We start from the raw sequence: 26,708 nt of genomic DNA on the forward strand, positions 1-26,708 counted from the left end.
ATAGATAGATAGATAGATAGATAGATAGATAGATAGATAGATAGATATGAATGGATGGACGGGAGAGAAGAGAGATGGATACAATAGATTAGATTGGATGGATGGATGGATGGACGGACAGGCAGACAGATGGGAGAGAGAAAGATGGATACAATAGATCAATAGATAGATACAGATAGATGGACGGACGGACAGACAGATGGAGAGAGAGAGAGAGAGAGATGGATACAATAGATCAATAGATAGATACAGATAGATGGACGGACGGACAGACAGATGGGAGAGAGAGAGAGATGGATACAATAGATCAGTAGATAGATACAGATAGATGGACAGACGGACAGACCGATGGGAGAGAGAGATGGATACAATAGATCAGATAGATGGATGGATGGATGGACAGATGAGAGAGAGATGGATAGATGGATACAATAGATCGATCGATAGATGAGAGAAAGAGAAATAGATATGATCAATGGATGGATGGATGGAAAGACAGATAAGACAGACAGACAAGAGAAAGAGAGATGGAATACAATAAATCAATAGATGAGAGAGAGAGGGATGGATGGATGGACGGACAGATGGTAGAGGGATAGGTAGGTAGGTAGATGATAGATGGATGAGAAAAAGAGATAGAGAGAGGGACGAATAGATAGATGGATCCCCCTGCACAAAAAGGCCATGTCTCATCTATTGGGGGGGGGACTAGGAGTTGTAAGAGGTGTGTTCGAGTGGATGTGTGTTTTTAACCCAAGGATCCTTATAAAACCACGATTTTTACCCTGACTCTTTTTCTTAAGGTGACCTCTTTTTCAAGAGGCAACCAAAAAGCGCTCTAAATAAATGAATAAAGTGTAACGATTCAATCAGGGAGGTCTGTAGGAAACAGGTCCTTTGACTTACAGGCACAACCGACCCTCCAAACTTCTGTTACTAGAGTCCGACAGCTGTTAAGTGAGCTTTGCCCCCATTTTGCGACCTTATTTTGCCACGGTTCAGCAAATCACCGCAGTCGTTAAGTGAACCGTGCAATCGTTAAGTGAAGCAGGCTTCTCCCATTGACTTTGCTTGTTCGAAGCCGCCTGGGAAGGCTACAAATGGTGATCACATGACCCCAGGATGCTGCAACCGTCATACATAGGGCCCTCATTCTGATCACATGACCACGCAGAGCCTGACTTGGTCATCAAGTGTGAAAACTGGTCCTGAGTCCCTTTTTTTCAATGGCTTCGTTAACTTCAAGGGGCTGCTAAGCCAATAGTGGCAGAACGATGACTACCCAAGTTATTTCCAGGCGTGACCTAGACCAGAGTTTTAGTTGGGGAGAAGGTGGGGGGTTAATTTTAAAGCCTGCTGGGTGGGGTCTCCTCGCCTCCCCCACAGCCTGCCCACCCCGGCTGATATTCAAGAACCCACCTCATAAACTGGCTGAAGGCTTTGTAGTTTGTCAAGGTGTGATAGTCTTCCTCAGTGAAAACGTGGTCGACGTCTTCCAGGCCCCAAGTCATGAGCAGCTGGGCCGAGGACTTCTGGTCCACCTTCGAAGGAAGAGGATAAGAAATGCTCAGGGTATCCCTCCAAGAGCAAAGGAGAGAAGGAGACAGAGGAGAGAGAGAGAAGGGAGGGAGGAAAAGATAGAACGAGGGAGGAATGGAACGAGAAGAAAGAAGTAAAGAAGGAAGAAGAGATAAAAGGAAAGAAGGGAGATGAGAGGAAGGAAAAAAGAAAGAAGGAAGGGAGGGAAGGGAGGGAGGAAAGAAGGGAGGAGAAGAAAGAAGTTAGAAGTAAAGAAGGAAGATAGAAGGGAAGAAGAGAGATTGAGAGGAAGGAAGGAAAGAAGGAAGGATTTTCATTTTGAAGAAGGAAGGAAGGAAGGAAGGAAGGAAGGAAGGAAGGAAGGAAGGAAGGAAGGAAGGAAGGAAGGAAGGAAGGAAGGAAGGAAGGAAGGAAGAAAGAAAGAAAGAAAGAAAGAAAGAAAGAAAGAAAGAAAGAAAGAAAGAAAGAAAGAAAGGAGGAAGGAAGGAAGGAGGAAGGAAGGAAGAAGAAAGGTTAGAAGTAAAGAAGGAAGTTAGAAGGAAAGAAGGGAGATGAGAGGAAGGAAGGAAAGAAAGAAGGAAGGATTTTCATTTTGAAGAAGAAAGGAAGGAAGGGAGGAAAAGATAGAATGCGGGAGGAAAGGAAGAAGAAAAAAGTAAAGAAGGAAGAGAGATAAAAGGAAAGAAGGGAGGTGAGAGGAAGGAAAAAGAAAGAAGGGAGGGAGGGAGGGAAGGAAGGGAGGAAAGAAGGGAGGAGAAGAAAGAAGTTAGAAGTAAAGAAGGAAGATAGAAGGGAAGAAGAGAGATGAGAGGAAGGAAGGAAAGAAGGAAGGATTTTCATTTTGAAGAAGAAAGGAAGGAAGGAAGGAAGGAAGGAAGGAAGGAAGGAAGGAAGGAAGGAAGGAAGGAAGGAAGGAAGAAGAGAGGAAGGAAGGAAGAAGAGAGGAAGGAAGGAAGAAGAAAGGTTAGAAGTAAAGAAGGAAGTTAGAAGGAAAGAAGGGAGATGAGAGGAAGGAAGGAAGGAAAGAACGAAGGATTTTCATTTTGAAGAAGGAAGAAAGGAAGGAAGGAAGGAAGGAAGGAAGGAAGGAAGGAAGGAAGGAAGGAAGGAAGGAAGGAAGAAAGAAAGAAAGAAAGAAAGAAAGAAAGAAAGAAAGAAAGAAAGAAAGAAAGAAAGAAAGAAAGAAAGAAAGAAAGAAAGAAAGAAGAAAGGTTAGAAATAAAGAAGGAAGTTAGAAGAAAAGAAGGGAGATGAGAGGAAGGAAGGAAGGAAGGAAAGAAGGAAGGATTTTCATTTTGAAGAAGGAAGGAAGGAAGGAAGGAAGGAAGGAAGGAAGGAAGGAAGGAAGGAAAGAAAGAAAGAAAGAAAGAAAGAAAGAAAGAAAGAAAGAAAGAAAGAAAGAAAGAAAGAAAGAAAGAAAGAAAGAAAGAAGAGAGGAAGGAAGGAAGGAAGGAAGGAAGGAAGGAAGGAAGGAAGGAAGGAAGAAGAAAGGTTAGAAGGAAAGAAGGGAGATGAGAGGAAGGAGAAAGAAAGGAAGGGAGAGAGGGAGAGAGAGAGAGAGAGAGAGAGAGAGAGAGAGAGAGAGAGAGAGAGAGAGAGAGAGGGCTTTGGCCTCTTTTGTTTTGCAGCTTAGGAGAAAAGTCAGGGATCAGCAGAGGTTCGATCCTAACCCTAACCCCTCTCCAGCCTGAAGCTAATTGCTCTTGTACATGTTGGGGAATGCCCGACAAGGCAAGGAGGAGGAGTCAAGCAGGGAACTAGCGTAGTGGCAAGAGGCATTAGCCTATCTGTCTTTTTCCAAGGGAAGGTGAGCGGTCTGGGAAGATTCTTGTACTACAAGTAGCGGACAACACAGCTGTTGACCTGGACCTTTCACTAGTCCATCAGCCACGAAGGAGGAAACTGGGTCTCCGAGGCCCAGAGACCTTCTTACCTTTGGCTTTTGCATTCCGTCTTCCTCTGTCTTTTTCCGCCGCTTGGTCTTCTTCTCTTTCTTCTCCCGATGCTTGCGCCGCTTCTTCTTCCCCACGCCTCCATAATCACTGCCACCGCTCTCCGACTTGGCCCGGTACTCCTCTCGGTCGGACTCAAACTCATCCTCACTGACCTGCCAAGAGGAAACAACAAAAGCTAACAACCCAGAACCCAAAGTAAGCGAGATCGTTAGCGTTAATTAAGGACGGGCCTCCCTGCTGAGCACAGAGAAGCCCCCGTGCCAGGACCACAGTCGCCCCATTGTGTCATAATTTCATTGCGACATAATGACTTGGCAAACAAATAAAACAATTGGGGGTGTTGTTGGGTGTTTTTTTTTTTTGTCAATGTGAAGAGGAGATGCAGAAAAGCTTTTATGGCAAAGAGGAGTTCTGGGCCGACTTTGGCTGAGGGTAAGAAACTCTGAAGGGTTTCTATCACTCTACACCAGGAGTGGGGAAAGATTCACATAATTCCTGAGCATGCCATGCGTCTACGTCCACAGGTTGTAAAGGGGCCACTGTTCCCCACCCCTGGTCTACACAGATATTTATTTGTTTGGCTGATTTCTATAGCCACCCCTCTTCAGAAACATATATTACAATATAAAAATCTTAAAAACCCCTTAAAACAATAAAAACGACACGATGCATAGTTCTAAGCGTGAACGAATGGAACGGAATGGAACAGAGAAGGGGATGGGATGGAATAAATAGAATACAATAAATAGAACATAATTGAACATAGAAAATAAGAGAATAGAAGGGGATGGAATGGAATTCTTTATTGGCCAGGTATTAAGAACAGATTTTACTTGGGGCCATTGTGTCATTAAAAAGGAAAAAGGCAGGTTATTTTTGCTGTTTCATCCATTCGCTATGCCTCTGATCCAGCCAGAACCTTCTCAAGAACAACATTATTTATTATTTATTAGGAGCGTTTACATAGCTGCTGAAGTCACTCTTGGTGACTCCGGGAGGGGGCTTGCAAATACAACACCCTGGTACAAAAAAAAAAAACACCAATAAACCCTCCAGGCAGCAGCAACTGTACTAACCCCTTGAGGGTGTAATTCTGGGGTCTCCAGGCCTTGGAAGAGAGCATCGATGCAGGGGGGCAATCTTATCTCTGCAGGGAGGGAGCCAACACGGACAAGGCCCTTCTCCTGGATCCCACCAGGTGGACCCCCTCAAGAGAGGGGACCCCTAACATCCCCTGGCTCCCTGCTCTGCTGGGTCACATCGATGTAACTGGGAAAAGTGGTCTGGGGCCAGGTTATTTGAAGGACCCTCTTCTCCCAGGGACCACCAGGAGCTTGAATGGGGGCCTGGAAGGAAACTGGCTCCCACAAGGGAGGCGACACAGACTCAAATCTAGGCTGGCACAACTCTGAGCCGCATTTTGAACCAATTTGAAGCATCACTGGCACAACGCGAGGCCCAACTCCCCCGTGAGTTTATTCCTGGGTGAAAACAAAGGCCAGAAATCCTGCCGTGGATGGGCCAAGCCAAGCTTTCCATTCTCCCTACCCCCCTACCCCCCAAAATTGTTCTCTTCTACCTGGACACAGCTAAAGGAGTCCAAATTCTGTGGGTGAATTGGCTTTACGTCATGGATTCCTCACCGAAGTACCCAATCAGCAAGGACGACACGAGCTTATGGGGTCCGCACGGAAGAGGAAAGGCTTGGCTGGAAGGACTTACTAATTTTTTGCGCTTCCTGGGTTTCCCCGGCTTGTTATCCTTCTGCTTTTTCGGCCCTCGTTTCTTCTTCTTGACGACAAGGGGACTCTCTAAGCTGCACAAATCCTCCTCTTCGTTGTCTGGAATACAAAACAAGGGGGGGAAAGGATCCCCTCGTGTCAACAACCACAACCACAACAACAAAAAGAGAGAGACAGAAGGGGAAAGGATCCCCTCGCCTGCTTTGAGACCGCTTCAGTGCCACTTCCGGGCTCAACGGGGCGGCGAGGGGCAAGTGGCCCCTCTTGGAGCCTGGCCGCCAACCCTCCCTCCTCCCTCCCTCCCGCTGCCACTCACACCACAGCGCGGATAAGGGCCAGGCGGGGAAGAGCAGCACGGGAAGGTTGAGACTTCCTCTGAGAGGAAGTTTCCCGGGTGGTCTCTCGAGTTTGGGGGTTTCCTTGCAGACGTTTCGTGGCCCAACTGGGGAACATCATCGGTGCTGATTAACCCCACTCCCCTCTAGCACTGATGTGGTTACCCAGTTGGGTCATGAAACGTCTGCAAGGAAATGACCAATCTCAGAGACCACCAAGGACCCCACAGTTCTCCTCCTCTTCCTTTTCCTCCTCCTCCTCCTCCTCTCCACAAACCCCACTCCCCTTAGGGAAGGGAGGGAGGGAGGGAGGGAGGGGAGAAAGAAAGAAAAGGAAAGAAAGAAAGGAGGGAAGGGAGAAAGAAAAAGAAACAAGAGAGGGAGAGAGGGAGAAAGAGGGAAGGGAAAGTGAAAGATATGGATGGATGGATGGATGGATGGATGAATAGAGGGAGGGAGGGAGAGAAAAAGGAGAGGAAGGAAGGACCACAAACCCTGGCATTAGACGCAGCTTCAGAGGATGTTTTGAAACAGCAAAGCAATCCAGGGCTGGAAGGGACCTCAGAGGTCATCCAGTCCAAACCCCTGCTCCAAAAGCATTGTGAAAGTGAGGTTCTCTCCTTTGACCCACTCACTCACATAGCCACATCCACCGAGCCACGCCCACAGAACCGGTAGTAAAAACATTTGAATCCCACCACTGCTTGCAGCATTGATGATGTCACATAGTCGGATCATGAAACGTCTCCGAGAAAGCCACCAACTTCACACAGCCCCAAGGACCCCATAGTTACCTTCCTCCTCCTCCTCCTCCCCCCCTTCTTCTCCTTCATCCATTCCACAAATCCTTCTGCCACCAATGATGTTCCTTAGCTGGGCCGCTCAAGGAAACGACCCAGCTCGGACTGCCAAGGACCCCACCATTCCACCCTGAGTGTTCTCCTCTATTCAAATCCTGCGTTGTCAGCCTAATCCAGACAAGTTGGGTTACTATTTCCGCTTTTTCATGGGTGTTTTTTTATTCTTGACACTACTTTGTAGAGCTTGGAAGAGACCCCAAACTCCTTCTCCTATGCCTCCTAGGCTTATTATGGCCAGATGGACTAGAACCCCCGTACTGGGGGGGGGGGATGACGAAAAATGTACTTAGCAACACGATGATCTCTAGAAAGGGGTCAGGATTCCAATTTCCCAAGGCCTGGCAGAAGCGTGGAGAGTCGCAAGCAGCAGGCCGGTCCCTTGAATGCTGCAGGCGTGGCAACAGGACATCACTCCTTAATAGGAGCCACCGGGGCCAACTCCCCTCTCATCGCCCATTGTTGTAAATCAGAAGCAACTCCGTCTCACAGCCGCAGAAATGACTTCACCGTATTAAAGATGGAAGAGAGGCCATTAATCCCCCCCCACCCACCCGGGGAGGTTTTTTTTTTTTTTCCTCCGACAGCTTTGTAACCTCCTGCTCTCCCCTCCGCGCACGGAGGAAAGGCTTGTATCGACGGCGGTGGCGAACCGCACACGCCAGCGACTCCTTAATATCGCAGGACAGCTACCTCGGCGGTAATTAGATGCTGCAGACTCTGGGCCGCCTCCAGCGATTTCTTGTCGCCTCAACCAAGACAAAATGGGCCGGGGGGAGGAGACAAGGGAGCCTCGGCCGTTAACCCAGCTGTGATTAATGTGGGGCATCCCCAACGTTGGTAATAAGTTTCCCCCACCCCAAATCGGAAGCGCCCATCCATCACCTGCTGTCAACGCTTAACAAAACCAAGCTTCCGAGCGAGCCAGAGATGCTGTGGTTTACAACTGGAACCAAAGGGTTTTGTTTTTGTTTTTTTAATTCCCCAAGAGGCAATTGGACTTTCTGTTTTGTTTTGTTTTTTCTTTTCTTTGAAAGAAGCGTTTCATTTCTCATCCGAGAAGCTTCTTCAGCTCTGAGTGGATGCTGGTAGGGAAGGGTTCTTGCTCCTTGTAGACAGCTGATCATTTGCATTCTTTTTAGAGGGACCTTGAGGCCACTTGGAGGTTTGTCTGTGGGGATGAGATGTCTGCACCTGGGTTCAACGGTGAAATGACACAGGGTAGAAAGCACCCTGCAGAAAGCACAGCTCCACAACCCAGCTCCTTTCAGCAGCAGCTCCAAGACTCCACACCCCCTTTGCATTAATCGGGTGGCTATGAGGACACAGGTAAACCTCCAAGTGGCCTCAACGACCCTCTAAAAGGACGCAAATGACCAATTATCTGCAAGGAGCATAAATCCTTCCATTCCCCTCCATCCAGTCAGAGCTAAAGAAGCTTCTGGGATGAGAAGTGAAACGTCTTCAAGGAAAAAAAACCAGACAGTCCAGTTGCCTCTTGAAAAAGCATTTTTGGGACAACTGTGACATGGATGGTTGATGATCTCCTTAGACATTTACAATTTGAAGTCAGCCAGTTCAGAAGAACCCACAACATGGGGCTGTCAGAGGGAGAAATGACATCAAAGCCCAATCTGACAGTGAGAACAGCTAATCAGTGGAACGACTTCCTCCAGAAGTTGTAGGTATAGAGATTTGGACAGCCCTGTATCTGAAATGGCACAAGTAGTCTTCCACTTATAACTGTTCATTTAGTGACCGTACAAAAAGTTGCCTATTGCAAAAACACCTTTGGATGCTTTTTTCCTGGATGACTGAGAATCTCCATAGACACTGACCACTGAAAGTTACAACGGCACTGAAAAAGTGACTTGAGGTCCATTTTTTCACACGACCATTGCGGCATGCCCATGGGTCATGTGATCAAAATTTGGCAGCTTGGCAACTGACTCATATTTATGAAGGTCGCAGCATCCCAGGATCACGGTGATCCCCTTTTGTAACCTTCCGACAAGCGAAGTCAGCATGGAAATCAAATTCACTTAACAGCCTTGTTACTGACTTTGACAAGGGCAGCGATTCATTTAACGATTTTGGCAAGAAAGGTTGTAAAACTGGTCTCACTTAGCGGAAGAAAATTGAGACTCAGTTGTGGTCACAACTCAAGGAACACCTGTATAGGATCTCCTGCTTGTGCAGGGGGTTGGACTAGAGTGCCTCTGAGGACCCTAGAATAGAATATGAAATAATAGAAAAAAATAGGAATAGAAAATAGGATAGGATAGGATAGGATAGGATAAAATAAAAGGGGATCGAGTGACCTCTGGGATATTGTGACTGTCATAAATAGGAACCAGTTGCCAAGCATCTGAATTTTGATCACATGAATGTGGATGCTGCCACGGTCGTTAAGTGTAGAAGTGTAAAAGTAAGTCCCATTTTGCAGTTCTGTTGTAACTTTAAACAGTCACTAAATGAACTGTTGTAAGTCGAGGACTGCCTGTATTCCCAAAAAGCATGATCAGGACAAAGTAAAGCCAGAAAAAAAATGAAATCTGATATTATTTCATATCTCTATATTATAGGAGAGTGAATAAAATAATTATTAAATTTGAATGGTCACTAAATGAACTGTTTGTTAAGTCAAGGGCTACCTGTAAATAAATCTAGATTATTAAAAATGAAGTCACATATGGGGTACTAGATAAAAACCTTTTTTTAGTTCTGCTCTTCCTTTCTCCTTCCAAACTGGGGATCAGTTTGCTGTACAGGGAGTCCTAACGGGGAGTCCTAAAGTCCTTTTTCTTCCAAAGACAACTGGACTTTCTTCATTTTTACTTGAAGAGGTTTCACTTCTCATCCAAGAAGCTTCCTCAATTCTGAATGAAGGGTGGCAAATGGAAGGATTTCTATTTATAGAACTGAAGAAGCTTCTTAGATGAGAAGTGAAACGTCTTCCAGCAAAAACCAAGAAAGTCCAGTTGCTCTTGGAAAAAAGCATCTTTCGGACAACCGTGACCGGGATGACTGAGAATCCCCATAGACATGTGGTCCTTGACTTATGACCCACAACCGAGCCCAAAATTTCCACTGCCGAGCGAGGCAGTTGTTAAGTTTGAAAGCCGGCTGGGGAATTCTGGGAGTTGGAATCGACCCGTCTTCTAGCTGCTAAGATTGAGAAAAGCCGCCCAAGGGCTGAGATCACGCTGTATTTAATTTACCTAAATGATTTAAGCAAGGGACCAGCTTCAGACTCAAGTGGCTGATCACATCCCTGCGTCCCTCTCACAGTTAAACTGGAACACTGAATAAATTACGACTGAGCTCTGATGTGCTAATTCACCGCCTGCTGGGAATATGACATTATATACAGGAGAAATATGACCGCTCCTCTCCATTGCGCAGCGTCCAAGTATTCTTTCTACAGGTAGTCCTTGTCTTACAACCGCCTTTGGGACCGGAGGTCCTGTCGTAAGCCGTCGTGACGAAAAGCATTTTAAGTTGAGGCAACCATATGACTGGACCCTTTTTTTTAAACAGAGGCCGTTAAGCAGATCAAATAGTCATAAATCCGAATCACAGTTGCTAAGCAAATCAAACAGTCGTTAAGCGCCAACCCATCCTCCAAAATGCCGGGAACTGGCAAAGAGCATCACAAATGACGGTCACATGACTGTGGGATACTGCAAAAGTTGTAAATGTGAAGCCGGTTGCCAAGCAACAAACATGGGGTTATGTTGAAGGAGGGGATCATTTTAAGGACGAGAAACACTTTACAATCCCAAAAGCATCCTTTCTGAGCCATAACCCCAAATGTTCATTAAACAACCAGTCATAAGTTGAGGACTATTTATATCATCATCACCTTCTTTTAACGACCCCATAATCCCTTGCATCAGGGTAAAGTCTGGGCAACTGAATGGAGCTAGCAGTCTGTTTACTGGCCGGATGCCCTTCCTGTCACCAGAGCGGAGTTTTGTTCAGCAGATATATTCTCAGTGTGCCCAGAGAGAGAAATATCTGCCTCTACCTAGGATCAAACTCACAGCCTTCTGATTGTGAGGCGAGAGCACCAGCTCTAAGCCACTGCGCCACTCTTTGAGGACTATTTATATGTCCCATGTAAAATTACTACACAAGTCTTAATTTAGAGTAGGAGTTTCCAAATATGGCGACTTTTAAAGACTTGCGGACTTCAACTCCCAGGATTTCTCATGCTGGCCAGTCTTCAAAAGTCACCAAGTTTGGAAACTCTGATCTAGAATCTAAAGGAAGCAAAGTCCCACCTGTAATCAGCACCAAATGAGAAGGGTCCCACCTCATTTATACTCCATCAATGGAGCATAAAGGGAGAATTTACAACACATCTTAATAATCATATAAAGAACGGTTGCTGGAACTGGGTATGTCTCGTTTAATGAAGAGGAGGACTCGGGGTGACATGATAGCAGTGTTCCAGCATCTCAGGGGCTTTCCCAAAGAAGAGGGAGTCAAGCACCTGAGGGCAGGACAAGAAGCAACGGGTGGAAACTAACCAAGGAGAGGAGCAACCTAGAACTGAGGAGAAACTTCCTAACAGTGGGGACAATTAACCAGTGGAACAGCTTGCCACCAGAGGTTGTGGGTTCTTCATCACTGGAAGGTTTTTAAGAAGAGATTGGACAACCATTTGTCTGGAATTGTACAAGATCTCCTATTTGGGCAGGGGGTTGGACTAGAAGACCTCCAAGGTCCCTTCCGACTCTGTTATTCTAATTTTAATTATAATTCAAACCCAGAGAGTTATGTACCAGGAAGGCTCAAAGTCTTTAAACTGCACTTTAGATTGCATGGCCCATTCTTTAATCTGGACCTGAATAGCCTTGGCAAGTACAGGCCATGCTCAAACTCTTCTCCTGCAGCCCCAAAAATATTGGGGATCGTGGCCCCAAAATTCAGCATTGAATCCCAGCAACATGAGCTACCACCAACTATCCAGGAAGAAAAAAAAACAGTTTTATCCCCATTGTGTTGCCTGGTACTAAAAGAACCTATTTGACATAAAAACACCAGCAGTCCTCAACTTACGACCACATCGGAGTAAAAAAATTTCCACTGTTAACCCAGACAGTTGTTAAGCGGATTTTGCCCCATGTTATGACCTTTCTTGCCCCAATGGTTAAGTGAATCGTTAAAAATGAATGTGGCTTTCCCATGGATTTTGCTTGCCAGAAGGTCACAAAGGGGGATCATGCAACACGGAAACCGTCATAAGTATATGCCAGTTGCTAAACGTCTCAATTTTGATCACGTGGCCCCAGGGATGCTGCAACGGTTGTAAGTCTGAAAAAATGGTCCTAGGTCACTATTTTCTCAGTGCCCTTGTTAACTTCAGTCACTAAATGAACGTTGTAAGCCGAGGGTTGCCACTACTTCAATCAATAACTCAATCAGAGTAGAGCTGGAAGGGACCCTGGAGGTCTTCTAGTCCAGCCCCCTGCTCAAGCAGGGGAGATCCTAGACCAACTTCTCCCACGCTAAGTATTTCCTTCCTTAAGTTACAACCCTCCTTCACAGAAAAAACGAGCTCCTGGGGCAGCTGCCTGATAACTTAGGTCGGAAGGACGCCATTCCCATCGCACAGCAGACCCCGCAAGGATCAATACATTGAGGCTGTAAAGTCAAACCCCCCCCCATTTTTCTTATATGTACCCATTTCATGTATTCACAACTATGTATACACTTATACTTATTATCTTGTAAACAATTGGCAAATCAAATAAATAAATAAATAAAATAAAATAAATAAGAAAAGAAGTAGTTTCCAATTTAGGAGTCTTCCCTCCCCAAAGATTTGTCACAAAGTCACCCAGGACATTTCTGCCTCTGTCTCACTTCCGGGACCATCTCAAGTCACATCATGCGTTGCTTAATGGCTGGATTTGGCCCACGCTGGCAGCCTAGAGCCCTTCCAAATAAATTCCTGCAATTGGCAGTGATGAATGAGTCCCAGTCCAGACAGAGGGACGCTGTCGACAGCACAGGAAGTACAGGAAGAATTTTTTTTAAAAAAAAAAAAGAAAGAAAGCCTCCAACGCTGCGACAGACCATCAGGCAGCCGGGAGTCGCTGCCACCCCATGTCTGCTGGATGACCTACAACACAAATGTGTTGTTGGGGGTCTTGCACCTTGCCCGCCAACCGCTCCTTTTCCTTCCACCCCGCCTCCTTAACCCACAGGACACACATAAGGCTCCTGTATAAATCACAGCTGGCACTAATTGGCTCCCCGCGCCAACCGCCAAGCCGAAGAGGTCGCAGGCTAAACGGGGACGGCGGGGAGCTAAACTGCCCCTCCTCGTGCTCCTTGCAGGGGTACTCCCTTCGGGTCAAAGATTAAACCTACTGGAGGCAGGAGGAGGATGAAGCCAGCATGTGTGGCAGGGGAGATGAAGGCTGTGCCCAGCCAGGGCGGGTAAACAGAGCAGCGATGATAGGGCTTGGTACCAATCCAGCCCCCGTGCCTTCCTCGACCCAACCCGATGACGATTTTATATCCCAGCGGCTTCGCTCATGCCAACCCCAGCCTCCCCTCCCCAGTTGAAAACCCTGCCAAACTCTTTAAAAAAAAAGAGCTCCCCGGAGCTAAATCAGGCCTGCAGGGAGACCCTCGCATTGTGTCCCCAATCCCCTCGTCCTAATTCAGACCTGGTACCCCCAGGCACCCCTCCTCCTCCTCCTCCTCCTCCTCTCTTTGTCAAAGAGCCGAGAACAGCCAATCCGTACAATGCGGGCTCTCTCCCCTCGCCACAGTGGCTTGCCTTCCTGTCCGCAAGAAAATTGGGGGCGTGGGGGGGATAATATATCTCCTAGCACACTCCCCCCCCACCGGATTAAAAGCAGGTGTTAAGGCAGGCAGAGCTTTGGGCTTAACCAACTGAGGAGCCGATGCTCCATTGCAGGCATCCTCTTAAATGGGGGGGGGGAGGAAGGAAGGGAGGGAGGAAGCATGGGAAGCATTTACAATACAATCTTTGCTCATACTCAGCCGAGCAAGTATTATGAGGCTGTTATAAAAAAAAAAAGTAAACACACAAACACACACAAAGAAGCGTCTTGCAGATAAACCGAAGCTTGTCGCCCCCTTCTTGATTCCCAACCAAAAAAAAAAAAAAAACCCTTTAAACTTCATGAATGACATTCCACCCCACCACCATCATCCACTTCCCATCCCTCCCTCCCTCCCAACACACGCACACGCACACACATTTTGCATTTGGCCCAGCCCTAGCTCTTTCTGACAATACATTTATCTCTTGAATCCTCCAAACAGCTTCACCTTGTTGCATTTCCCTCTTACACCGCCACCTTCGTTCTGCTTCTGATGGGATGGAATTGACAAAATACCAGAAAGGGGGGTGGGGGGCGCGAAATACATCAGGAGAGGGTTTTTACGAGACACCCCCTCCCCACAACTCTTGTCAATTTCTAATTCATCTATCAATCTTTTTTCTTCTCTGCCTACTTCTTCCACGCTTCCTTGTTCCCCTGCTTCTCCCCCCCCACATTTCTAATCATAATATTGGCACACATGCGCAGACTATTCTTATATTTGGCAGGCAATCAACTAGAATTTTCCACACACGTGATATTTCTACTCCCTACCTTGAAAATATATATTATATAAAGCTAACAAAGGATTTGGGGAGGAAATGGGAAGGGGAGGGGAGAAAGAGAGAGAGAGAGAGAGAAGGAATGCAGATGAGTAGCCATAACTGCAAATTATAATAAACCAAGCCTACTTAGACAAACAGCATTTTATGTTTCAAGTTGATACCAAAAAGAAAAATGGGCAGCCAATCTGAAAAGCATAATAATAATAATAATAATAATAATAATAATAATAATAATAATAATAATAATAATAATAATAATAATAATAATAGAACGGCACCTTTTATCTGTGTCAGTTAATGGCGGAGAGAATAACAGCCATTTCCATTAGTGAGAAATCTTTAATCGTGAGGATAAAGAAATAAATAAAGAAATAAAGTCATGCAGCGAAGGGAGTGGTAAGGAGAAGGGGAGGAAAAGGCCTATTTGGTGACATATTTGGAAAGATTTATTGGGGGGGGAGGCTCGATTTTGCGGTTCTGTCTTCAAAAATCGCGTGGAAAAAAAAAACCAGCTGGGATGTTTTTAAACTCTGCGCCTTTTCCACAGTCGAAGGGGAAGGAAGGAAGGCAAGGAACCCAAGCAGCCGATGGGCTTTCCAAAAGAGCCTGACAGCCAGCTGTCAACTTCAGCCTGTTGCTGAGATCAGGAAAGGGGTGTATGTGTGTGTGTCTGTCTGTCTGTCTGTCTGTCTGTCTTCCAGCTGGTTACCAGACCATAAGAGCATCTGCTGGCAAGAAGCCCTGCTGGGGAACAGCGGGGCCTGGTTGCAAACCCTAACCCTTACAAGCTGGGTGAGGTCACAGGCCTCTGACACCGGGATTCACCGGCCTCTGGGCATTGTGAAGGAGGAAGAAATCTACGCAGTGGGGAGAAGCAAGAGACCAGAGAGAAAGGAAGGGCTGCAGCAGGTTAGCTTCCAGAATTAAGGGGCAGCTTGGGAAAATCAGAGCAGAGGACAGATTTAAGTGTCTCTAGGCTATTTGGGGCCTCCTGCAATTTTTTTTTTCAAAAATGGCAGGTACTTTTTTTTTTTTTTAATCTTCTCTCAGGTCCCATCCTCACTTTGACCAGGGGCCTTACTCCTGCTTATACTAACTTTCGTTGTGAAGTGCCATCCTGACCGCAGCTTGGCTTTTATTGAAGAGGCTCTGCTCTTGACCCTATTTTGTCATTCACCGAGCACTGCTTGCACTTTCCCTTCTCTTTACTCTTTCCCTTTCTTTTCTTTGCTCTTTCCTTCCCTCCTTCCTTTCTTCTTTCCCATTTCCCTTCCTTTCCGTTTGTCTTTCCTTTCCCCCTTTCCTTTCCTTTCTATTTCTCTTCCTTCCCTTTCTTTCCTTTTTTCTATTTCCTTTCCTTCCCCTTCCCTTTCTTTTCCACTTCCCTCCCTTCCCTTCCCTTCCTTCTTTCATCTTTCCTTTCCCCTTTTCTATTTCCCTACCTCCCCTTCCCTTTCTTTTCTATGTTCCTTTCCTTTCTTACCCTACCCCCTCCCTCTTCCTCAAAAGCCCAGAGATCCTTTCCAATCTAAATCTGGTTTCAATTGTGTCGAACTGGAAAAAACAAAAAGTTTTAGCCACTATTTGCATATTTCTGCAGCCCCCTAATTTGGACCCGGACCTGCCACCTGAGAGGCAGCTTCAAAACCAGTTAAAATAAACCAAGACATTTCCAGGAAGAAGCCAGCAAGCAGACTGCGGTTGCAGCAGACAAAGTCTTAAAATTATCCACTCCCTTGGAGATTGCAAAATGCAGCTTTGGGCTAAATTAAAACCCCCCAATCTTCCATTTTTGGCCTCTGAGGGCCACCGTGATATAGAGATTAAGGTGACAGGGTAGGACCAGGGAGAAGGCATGCTCAAGCCACCCTGCCTCGATTTTTGGAAGCTCCCTGGGTGGGTTTGGGGTAATCTCGCTCTCTCTCATCCTAATCTACTTCGCAAAGTTGTTGTGAGAGAAGGGAACATCATGTGCACCCCAAAAAGGCAGGATAGAAATTGAACAAATCAATCATCAGCTCTCCTAGCTGCACAGGAACCAGGGACGTTTGTTCTCACAATCTAGAGAAGAAAGTCAAGTCTTTCTGTTTGGCAGATGAGATTTCTTGCCCCCAACACAGTAATGGGGGGGAAATTCACAGAGCACATGATCACCACAAACCGGGTATTTCAAATCTTTCCAAATTTGCTATCATAACGTCCAAATATGACAGGCTTAACGTACCTTTTTTACTAAACTAAAGGTGGGGACGACTTTAAGCAGCCTAAAGCATCCCCTATTATGTGTAGAAGTCTCTTTTGCCCCTATTCTGTTAACGAAAAAGAACCAGATTCCTAAAAGTCCTAAATTGTTGGCACCAGATCTGCTTTCATAAACTCATGCTCGGGCCTTCGATCTTACCTAAATGTAGGGCTTTATATTTGCCCCTGTTAAAATTCATCTTGCTGGATTGTCTCACGACTCCTGCTTGACAAGACCTTCCCAAATTTTGATGTGGTCCTTTAAGATGCTTGCTACCCCCTCTCCCCTACACACATACACACACACCCCGCACACAGTTTGTGTCACCTGAAAATTTTGAATTTTCTAACTCCTTATCTGAGCCATTGACAAATATGTTGGGCAGCAAGAAACCTAGGACAGAGCCCCATTCAATCCTTCCTTGTCACCTGTACAGGTAGCCCTTAACTCACAACAGTTCCTTTAGTGACTTTTCAAAAGTTACATTGCTGAAAAAAGGGACTTTTTTTCACACTTTAGGACCACTGCAGCATCCCAATGGTGTCGTGCTCAGAATTCAGACGCTCGGCAACTGACTCATATTTATGATGGTTTCAGCGTCCCGAGGTCACATCATTCCCCCTTTTGCGACTTTCTGACATGCAAAAGTCAACGCGGAAGCTGGATTCACATAACAACTGGGTTACTACCTTAACAGTTGCAGTGATTTGCTTAACAACTGTGGGCAAGAAAGGTTGTCAAATGGGGCAAAATTCACTTAACAACTTTCAGAAATGTTGGACTCCACTGTGGTCCTAAATCGAGGATTATCGGTATTCATTGGATATTTTTTTTTTTCCAACCAACTTTGAGTACTCCAGGCCGTTATTCTGCCATCCTTTCTTTATAAAAACCATTCCTATGGCCAGCTAAACTAGTAAAATTTAGTTTGATAAATACTCGCTGGCTCCCTGCATTGTTTTCTAAATATTCCCAATCTAACGCCTTCGTAATCTGAGTTTTGTCTGGTAACATCCAGTGGACCAGGACTATATAGTCCTATAAAGTCAGCTGGCTCTCCCCCCACCCCCCACCCTGTGTAGTCTAATCCTCTGATGCTATGCCCACTCCCAGGATTTCCCCCAAAACACAGTGATGAGCTCTTGGATGTTACATGGCCTGTCCTGGAGACATAAAAGCCATCCCTGCTAGCCAATCAGCCCTTAATCCTCTCTTTATTTACTAACTAGAGGTTGCCCTCCCTTCCTTAGATCAACGGTTCAGCTGAAGTTAAGGTCCTCCTTGGAGAGAAAACCGAGGCGGAGATGCGATTGAAAAGCTCCCAAAGGTGCTTTTTCAAGGGGCAACTCTTTCTTGTTTTTTTTCTTTTGAGGATGTTTCGCTTCTCATCCAAGAAGCTTCTTCATCTCTGGCAGAATGGTGGGGGAAGGGAAGGATTTGCCTATCCTATTATTTATCCACTATCCTGTCAGAGTCGAAGAAGCTTCTTGGATGAGAAGTGAAACCTCTTCAAAAGAAAAAAACAAAGGAAGTCCAGTTGCTTCTTGAAAAAGCACCTTTGGGGCAACACCATGACCTGGATATGACTGAGAAGCTCTACAGACTGAAAAGCTCTTGTTTTTCCTCATCCTTTCCTATCCTTCCATCTCCTCTGAGCAGCATCCCCCCCCGCCTTCCTTTTCCTTCTGAGAGAGCCAAAATCTCCCCCCCACACACACACACTTTTCAGGTTCCTTTCTGAGTCCATTTATACTTCACTCTAACACATCCCTACTTATGCCTTGTATGCTATCTCCCTCCATGCTCAGTCCTTGTGCTTGAGTGGTCTCAGCAATATAATCATAGTAACACCACCTCCCTAGAGGCAGGCCACTAAGAAGCCATGATAAAACATGATCAAAGGACTGAGGGTAGTTTTTGTTTTTTTCATAAGACCAACATGTAAATGTTTGCATTTATTATTTGCTTCTACAGCGAGATCAGCGGTTGAAGACTCAGAGTGGTAAGCATTACTACGAACAAGGGAGCCTAACACACTGTAGGGATAATGAGGGCCCAACAGATTCATTCTACCAAGTTATGGAACCGTTGTCTAATTTACAAGTTTTTCTTTTTTTTAATATCCCCTTGGATTTGTAGGAGTTACGTTCGAGTTGCTGCTTTCATCCCAGTAAATAATAGAGACCCAATAAATAATAGAGAATGGGTTGTAGAATGGAAAGGTCACCAACAAGGAAGGGGGCCCTGCCACCCGCAACACCAATTTGTCACAAAAGACTGCTAAATACAGTAGACTGCTGATATTTTTTTTTTCTTTTAAATTCTGACAGCAAGTCTTCTTCCATAATATGGAACAACGGATGCCATCCATAACCCAACAACCCAAGGAAAGAAGGAAGACTACAACGCTATAGATCAACTTCCCGTTAAGTCTACAGGATCGGTCTAATTCCTTAACGCAGAGAATTATTGACGGAAGGTCCACCATTAAATCAAAGGCACAACTGGGAAGGGACGTTTAAGGAGCAATCCATTTTTCCTCTTAGGAAGAGCCCCTCATATGTGGGGCTGCCAGTCACAGGGGGCAGTTAAAGCCACCTAGGAAGAGCCCATCAATTTACAGATAATTAAATCAACGTGTTGTCTGGCACATCAACATTACTGTGCGTATCTATATTTATATATACGCCCAGACATACAAATCAAAGGCTCTAGCCTTCCACGGGGCTGTGATCGGAAAAGCTACTCTGGTGACTTCTGTAGCCATCAACCAAACAACAAATCGATAAAACCAACAAAATGCACGGGCGCAATTTCTGTAAGTTAACGTGTATTATAAAAAAAAGACAGGAAAAAAAAGGAGAGAATGTCACTGCCTATCCGTGACAGTAACACCAATACTGCAGACAGTTAAATAATAAAGAAGCACTTCTCACAATACAGGTAGTGCTCAACTTACAATCATTCATTTAGTGACCATTCGAAGTTACAATACCCCTGAAAAAAAGTGGCTTGTGATCATTTTTCACACCGTCGACTTATGCAGCCTTCCCCTTGGTCATGTGATCAAAATTTACCAAGTGACTCATATTTATGACAGATTGCAGTGACCCAGGGTCATGTGATTTCCTTTTGCGACCATCTGACAAGCAAAGTCAAAAGAAAGCCACGTTCACTTAACCACTGTGTTATTAACAAGTGCAGTGTCTCACTTAACAACTATGGCAAGGGAGGTCATAGGATGGGGAAACTCACAACGACCGCCTCACTTTAGCCACAGAAATTTTGGGCTCGATTGGGGTCATAAGTCGAGCTGTAGTTAGGTCAGCCTTTCCTACGGTGAGTCCCACAACTCAGAATTCCCAGCAGCCCTTGGCCTAAAATGAACCAAAGTACAAACCCAATGAGATAGAAAACTATTTTGCTTCTCGTGAAGTTTACTTTACCCTTAAAAGTAGAAGCAAGAGAATAAATAAACTTCCCTGCTAAATATCTGCAGGGAAGACACCTATATAATATTTAATATCCTTAGTGGAACTTAGATGTCACTTTTAACAATGTCTAAACAAGTTTCAATTAACTTCCCTTTTGCACCCTTTTCATACGCAAAATAGTTACCCAAACATGCAATTTGAAAATTGCGGCCTTTAAAAGTTTTAGAAGGGTTTTTATTTTCATGATCACTTTTAGTTTTTTTTTTTTTTATGTGACGTTTGGCCTGGCGTTGCCCATTTGGCTCTGAACCTCTGAATCTTTCCTTTTGGCATGCTCATTTGCTCTAAACAGCAGATGGGCTTTCCTTCTGACTCCCAATGGCCCACAGGATGGATACACACACACACACAAACACACACACGTTAGGCCTTCTATACCTGTACAGAAGGTAGGCTTTTATTCATTTTTATCTGGTGTTTGGATTTTGAAACTCTTCCTCTAGGGTCACTGCAAACTCTTGGCCACAGGCCTTACATTTCCAGACCTGGCAAGGAAAAGCTGCCCATAATAGGTTGGACAGCCAGCCTAGGTCAAGGGAAGTCTGGCCAAGTTCAGGAGGGCACTGCCGCGTAAGATCCCTCTCATTAAAACCACTTGTTCATCCCTCACAATTTCTGTGGATTATCAGACTGCATCCCATAAGTGGGATCTTTCCAGCCCTGTCATGTGAGATCTTTCTTTTTCCCTGTCATGTGATGGGAGGTATCCAGGAATTGGTGCCCCCAAACAGTGGGAGGGGGGGGACGACATGATGATCCTCTCCACCTCCCCTCCCTCAAACACTGCCTCAGCCCCCATCCCCTCCCTCCTATGGGATGGCAAAACAGGTCCTTGAAGGGCCTGGCTCTCCTATCCCCTCAGCACTCCTTTATACACCCCCAAGTGACCCCTCTTCCCCCCCACCTCACAATGGGAATCCTCTCCACCAAGAAACGGGCCACAAAACACTGTGAAGGGGGCAATGACTCCCTCAACCCCCCCCTCAAAGACAGTCTCACTCCCTGAAATCCCTCCTTCCTTTGGAGGTGTCAAACCAGGCCTCTCAAACCAGGCTCAGTCACCCCAGCACCCCCTTTTCTACTTATGCATCTCCAAGTGACCCCTTCCCCCCATCCCACGATGGGTGCCATCTCCAAATGGGCCCAGAAGATGGACCCCCTAGACACTTTGAGAGGGGCAGTCATCCCTTCTCCCCCTTCCTCCAGACACCACTCAGCCCCCATCCCCTAGCAAGCACCCCTCCTGCCTATTCTGCACACCCCCTCAAAGTGCCCAGCCTCCTTTTCTACTTATACACTGTGACCCCTGGGTTCCCCCCACCCCCATCTCTCAATGGGAACCCTCCCTACCAGGAAATGGACCCCCAAGCTACTTTTTCTCCATCCCTCAATGGAGAGGGACACCCCAGACACTGTGAGGAGGGAGGGCGCAATGATCCCCTCTCCCTCTTTCCTCTCCCCTTCCTCACAATCACCTTGGGGTGTGTGTGTGTGTGTGTGCAATGATCCCCTCCCGCTTCCCCTCCTCACAGACCCCAAGGGCAATGGGCCCCTCACCCCTTCCTCACAGACCCCTTGTGGGGGGATTTGCAATGATCCCCTTCTCTCCCGCTTTCCCCTCCTTCACAGACATCCCCCCCTCCTCAGGCGGAGCCAAGCCCCGAGGCGGACCTGAGGAGAGCTTTCTTCCCGCCGCGCCTGGGAGGGGCGACTGGCTGGCCTCACAAGGTCCCCAGCCCCATATAGGAGTGGGTGGGGGGGTGGCAGAGCGAGACACACACACACACACACACACACACAGAGAGAATTAGAGACAGAAGCGCGGGGGGAGGCGAGACCAGAGGCTGTTCCGGGAATCCAGCCGCGGGGGGGGAGCGAGAGGTAAGGAAGAGCTGAGAGAGAGAGAGAGAGAAAAGGCAAGAGGGAGGGGCTGGCTCCGGCGCGCGGCGGGGCGGTTGAGGAGGGAAGTGGGAGGGGGTGTTTCGCGCGGGGTCCCTCAGCGCTGGGCGCGCGGGCATCCTGTCCGGCCCCGCGGCGTTCGAAAGCCGTTGCTTGTTTACCAACAACGGCCCCGCCCCCCCCTCCTCTCTCTCGCGGCGGCGGGGGCGGCAGCCTCGCTCTTTCCCTCACGCGGGGGAAACGAGGAGGGGGGGCTCGCTCGAAATGGCCGTTTGTTTATTTACCTGGCGGCGCCTGGGTCCCTCCGGCGGCCGGCGTGGAGGAGGAGGAGGAGGCGGCGGCGGGGGTCAGCGGGGCAGCCTCCGCCTGCGCTGAGGCGGCTGCTGCTGCTGAGGCGGCGGCGGGCGGGAAGATGTCGCCCGGGCTGTCGTTCCTTGCGGTGGCGGCGGCGGTGGCGGTTTCTTCGTCGTCCTCTTCTTCTTCTTCTTCCTCCTCCTCTTCCTCCTCCTCCTCTTCTTCGTCTTCCTCCCCTCCGGCTCGGACACCACCATCTCCTCCTCCTCTTCCTCGTCCTCCCTCAGAGGGGAAGCCATGGTGGTGGTGCCGGAGGAGGGGGTGGCCGATGGGTGGGGGAACACCGGAGCCGAGCTGACGGGCGGGGTGGGGGCGGCGGCGGCCCCCTTCCCCGCCTCTCGCGCTCCCTCCCTCCCTCCTTCCCTCAAAAGCGACCCCCCTCAAACCATTCCCCCACCCTAAAAAAATCGCCCCCAAAAGGGGGCGGTGGGCGCTATGGGAGATGTTTGGGGAGGGGGGCGCGAGGAGAAGTCCCATGCGATGGCCGGGACTCTTCTTCTTCTTCTTCTTTCCTTCACAACTTTTCTTCTTCTTCTTCTTCAAGGTTTCTTCCTCGGACCCCCCTCTTGGGAAGAAAAAAAAAATTAAAATGGGGGGTTGGGGGTGCGCAAGGGGAAGGAAAGAATTTAAAAAAAAATGAGTCCCTCAGTTCTGAGGTGGGGAGTAGTTGAGAATCATATTTTGCCACCCGAGCAAAAAAGCAACAAAAATGGCCGCCTCTAAATTATTTTTTTTTAAAGCGCCCCTCATGAGGTAAAAGATAAATGCCCCCCAAAAAAAAAAAGAAGGGGGAGGAAAAAATATTTACCCAAAATGGCTGGCTTAATTTTAACCCCCTCTTCCTTAGGCTTCCAAAAAGAGAGAGAGAAATGCCCCCCCTTCAAAAAAAAAAAATTAAAAAATGCAACCAGAATCAGCTCCAAATTTAAAAAAACAAAAAGACCAAAAAAATAAAATTACCCAAGAAAAATGGGAAAAAAAAGAAAAGATAATCAGGATCAAGGCAGGTTTTTTCCCCCCCTCTCTTCTTGCTTGTGGTGATATTTTCTTTTCAATCGCCCAAGATCTGTGGTCATGAACAATATTTAGACATTCCTGGCACTGGGGGGAACCTGACAAGATTTCTGCATAAAACAAAGATGGCTGCTCTAAATTATTTCTTTCTTTTTTTTTTCCTCCTCTCCTTAGGCTCTCCCCCCCTCCCTGCCTCCCTCAATAAAAATATTTTTTACGGGGAGGGGGAAGAGAGAGAGAGAAAAGGTTGGATTAATCAGTACTCATGCTCAGTTATGACATCAGCATAAAATTGTTAAAGGTTAACTAGTTCCATACTAGTCAGACCCACAACTTTGGTGTATGCTTATGGTTGCTTTACTAGCACAAGAGGGGGGGGGAAAGAATAGGGGTGTTTTATTTCCTCCCCCCTTTCTCCCTCTCTCTCTTTCTCTCTCTAACTTTAAATACTTCAAAAGGGAGTGGCTTATTTTTCTCCTTTTCCTCTAGGGCAAGAAAGGAAGAAGAGAAGAAAAAAAAAACCCCTCCCTGATTACTGCAATTCATTAAAAGATTTTTTTTGTCTACATTCACAAAGGAGATTTTATTGTTTTCCCAGATGAGATTCTTTTGATACGGGCAGGCAGACACAAATATGTATGCATATGATTTTGGTCAGGTTTTGCATTTAAAAGAGGCTATATTAAATTTAATAAAAATTTGAAAGCTAGATTTTGGCTACTCTTTAAATATGTTAGATTTGCCCCGCAGGAATAAATTATAAGACATAATTAAATTAATGTGATAAAATATCTACTACAAATTATTTTTTTTCACTGACTGACTGGGAAAAATTTTCAGCCACATTTGGGGGTGATCATGGCACATCCAGTAAGGACATTGATGCACTTAAATTATTGTGTGTGACTTTAAAAGAGTGTCTAAAATTAAACTGTACTTTTGCCTCCAGGGTAAGGTTCCCTCCCCCCCCCCTCCCCAAAAAAGCACCTTGTTTCTAATGCATTCCTTGTTAGTGCTGTTTTATAATATTGTTGCATTATGGCTGAAAACCATTTACCCTATTTTTATAGCAGGGGAAACAACTAAAACCCATACAATTAAGATGGAGACAAAATGAGTTAACAATAGGAAGACAGCATCATTGTTACTGTCAAACCTAAATAGATATATGTTTGAGTTTAAAATGCATTTTACATCTTCCTCTTTACCTGCTAACAGACACATCTATGATAAGAATCTACCCGCCAACCTAACAAAAAAGTTGTAAAGGGCCTACATCTCTTCCTGTCTGGCTCTTGGGTTGTAGCGAATGGAAAACTGCCTGCATTATCTGAGAATTTGCCCTGGGCCACTGCGTGTAAGTAAGTACCATCCCTAACAAAAGAAAATGGAAGGAACAGGGGCTGCCCCTAAGTCTCTAGCGGCATGCTGCTGCACACCACCAGATAAACAAATCTCAAGGGGACAGCGACCTTACCATGTTCCTGGAAGGAACATATAAAGCCATTGATCAACTCTACCCACCCACTGGGATTTACTTCTGAGTAAACCCTGAACTATAAAGCATTTTCAGTGAGCAAGCTTTGGGTCAACCTTATCTTCTGAGTGAAATGTGGCTAGGGGGTCTGATCCTGCCAAATGTGCCATCTTAAGTGAATAGGCCCATCTCTGTGTTACAGAAACCTGCTATAATTCAAATACATTTGTGGAGCACAAACAGTGCAAACTTCGGTATGGTCTCCCTAGTTGAATCTGTTTCACACAAGTCATTTAAAAACTTAAAAAGTAATTTAAGATTCCTGTGTTGTTCTGTAGTCTTTCAGAAAAGTAAAATTCAAATTATTGCTGGTCCACGTGTCACTTTTAACGATAGGTCAGTTGGCCACATTTTAGCTTGACATGTATTAATCCAGCCCTCTGTGGTTAGTTTGCTACACCAACCCAAAAAATTGCACTCATTGAGTAAACCAGGGCAAGCCTATTGTGCAAACACAGCCGAGTGATTCTACTATTATTAGCATCAGGTTTCTGCGAAGTGCACATTGGTGTTAATGTTTAAAATTTGCTTTAATAGCCTTTGTCACAGGGCCCCTTGTCCATGCCTCTCTGGTTCTTGGACTCCCAGCTAGAAAAAGAAAACATTCCGATGCTGGATACAGATGTTATAGAATAATCATCTACAAGCACAATGTTCCTTCACTCAGGGTAATCCCATTTAAAATGGTGAGTCTTAGAATAATAAATCTGGAAACAATGAGGCTTATTCAAAGTATTTCAACTTTACTGAAACCGGACCACAGAGCAAGAGTCCTGTTTCAACACACAGTGTTATTTTGCAGTATCCTGGACGCGGTGACAAAAATTTACTCCAAATTTTACTCTCGAGGACTATGCATTTGCAGATTTTCTCCATCTGCAATTTTCTAAAAGTTCAAAATGAGGCCAAATAGCCCAGAAAAGAAAATTTTGCCGGTATCAGTACAGCATTTTTATATGCATATTTAAATTCATGCCACAGCACCCTTCATAGTATCCAGAAATGACATATAGTAAGTGACAATTGGGACCCTCACTTCAAACAATTGGCTGGGATGGGAAGAGCCTCTTTATGGGACAAGAAAGGAGGACCGTATAAATATCACAGCGCAACCTTTTCTTGTCTCCTTTTATGACTCTTCCAGCTTAGTCTAAGCTTTCCCCCCCCCCTGTAGACCGGTTATAAATGTCCACAGAGGAGTAACTGTGCCCGCAGGAGACACCGTTTGCCAAATGAATGTTATTCCCCATGTGGCTTTTACATTTAACGCAACACCCTCTGAAGCCCTCCAGGAGCCAGTGGGCGCCAATCCCATTCATTCATGTTGAAACATTTCCCTGGCAATGCTGGAAGCCAGTGCTCCAGAAGAGCCTTTGAGGTTTCACGCTATCAAAGTCTTTGACTGAGAAATGTGCTTTCTAGCATGCGTACCATCACTCCCCTTCCTAATGGAAGGAGAGGGAGCCTGACTCGGCACAGCAGCCTCTGTATTTGAGGGTTTACCAGCTCTGAGCATCAAAGTCTGAACGTAATTTTCTGAAACCCGGCCCAAATACTTAGGTTCTCATTGTCCAAGGCAGGAGATGGGAAGAGAGAAAACGTCCAGCTTTGGAGCTTCTTCGCAAGGTCCAACATGTCAGGAGTTCCATCAAGGGACCCGTGGCGTGGTATTTAGGAAGCCTCCATCTTCATTTCACCCATTTATCCCCACCACACTGCCCCTTGGCTGGCTTTCAAAGCAGCCCAAAGACGCACCCCCTCTGCACCTCGTAGGCCTGCCCTTCCCTTCAGGGAATTGTTGCTGCCCTGTGGTGCATAGGGGCCTGTTTAAAGGCCTCCCCCCCCCCATGATTGCTTAAGCGTGCAAGGAGAACCTGGTGGAATGGGACACACTTGAGCACAAAAGATCAAATTGAGAGCAGCAGTCTCTTGTCACAAATGCATCCACCCGTGAGGTCAGCACCTTCTGCCAGATTTTAGCCTCCAGGCCCAGACCTCTTGGCCCGATCCTTGAAAACTTGCCACAACTTTCCAGCTGCCTGTGAAGGTTGGATGTTAAGCGCGCTAAACGTTCCCGCCAGGCCTT

General features: G+C 46.3%; 1 protein-coding gene across 1 annotated transcript in view; it reads right to left on the reverse strand.

The window, feature by feature from the left end:
* Window positions 1-23,286, reverse strand: part of CHD3 (chromodomain helicase DNA binding protein 3) — an 88,211-nt gene extending 64,925 nt beyond the window's left edge. Inside the window, 4 exon segments of the mRNA XM_087946169.1 lie at window positions 1,420-1,541; window positions 3,473-3,646; window positions 5,217-5,335; window positions 22,002-23,286. Coding sequence (XP_087802295.1) covers window positions 1,420-1,541; window positions 3,473-3,646; window positions 5,217-5,335; window positions 22,002-22,548 — 962 coding nt within the window. The 5' untranslated portion in view covers window positions 22,549-23,286.
* Between the last annotated feature and the right edge of the window lie 3,422 nt (window positions 23,287-26,708).

Source organism: Notechis scutatus, chromosome Z, assembly GCF_049901735.1.
Source record: "Notechis scutatus isolate UNSWTSFEM ecotype Mainland chromosome Z, rNotScu1.2, whole genome shotgun sequence".
NCBI classification, from domain to species: Eukaryota; Metazoa; Chordata; class Lepidosauria; order Squamata; family Elapidae; genus Notechis; species Notechis scutatus.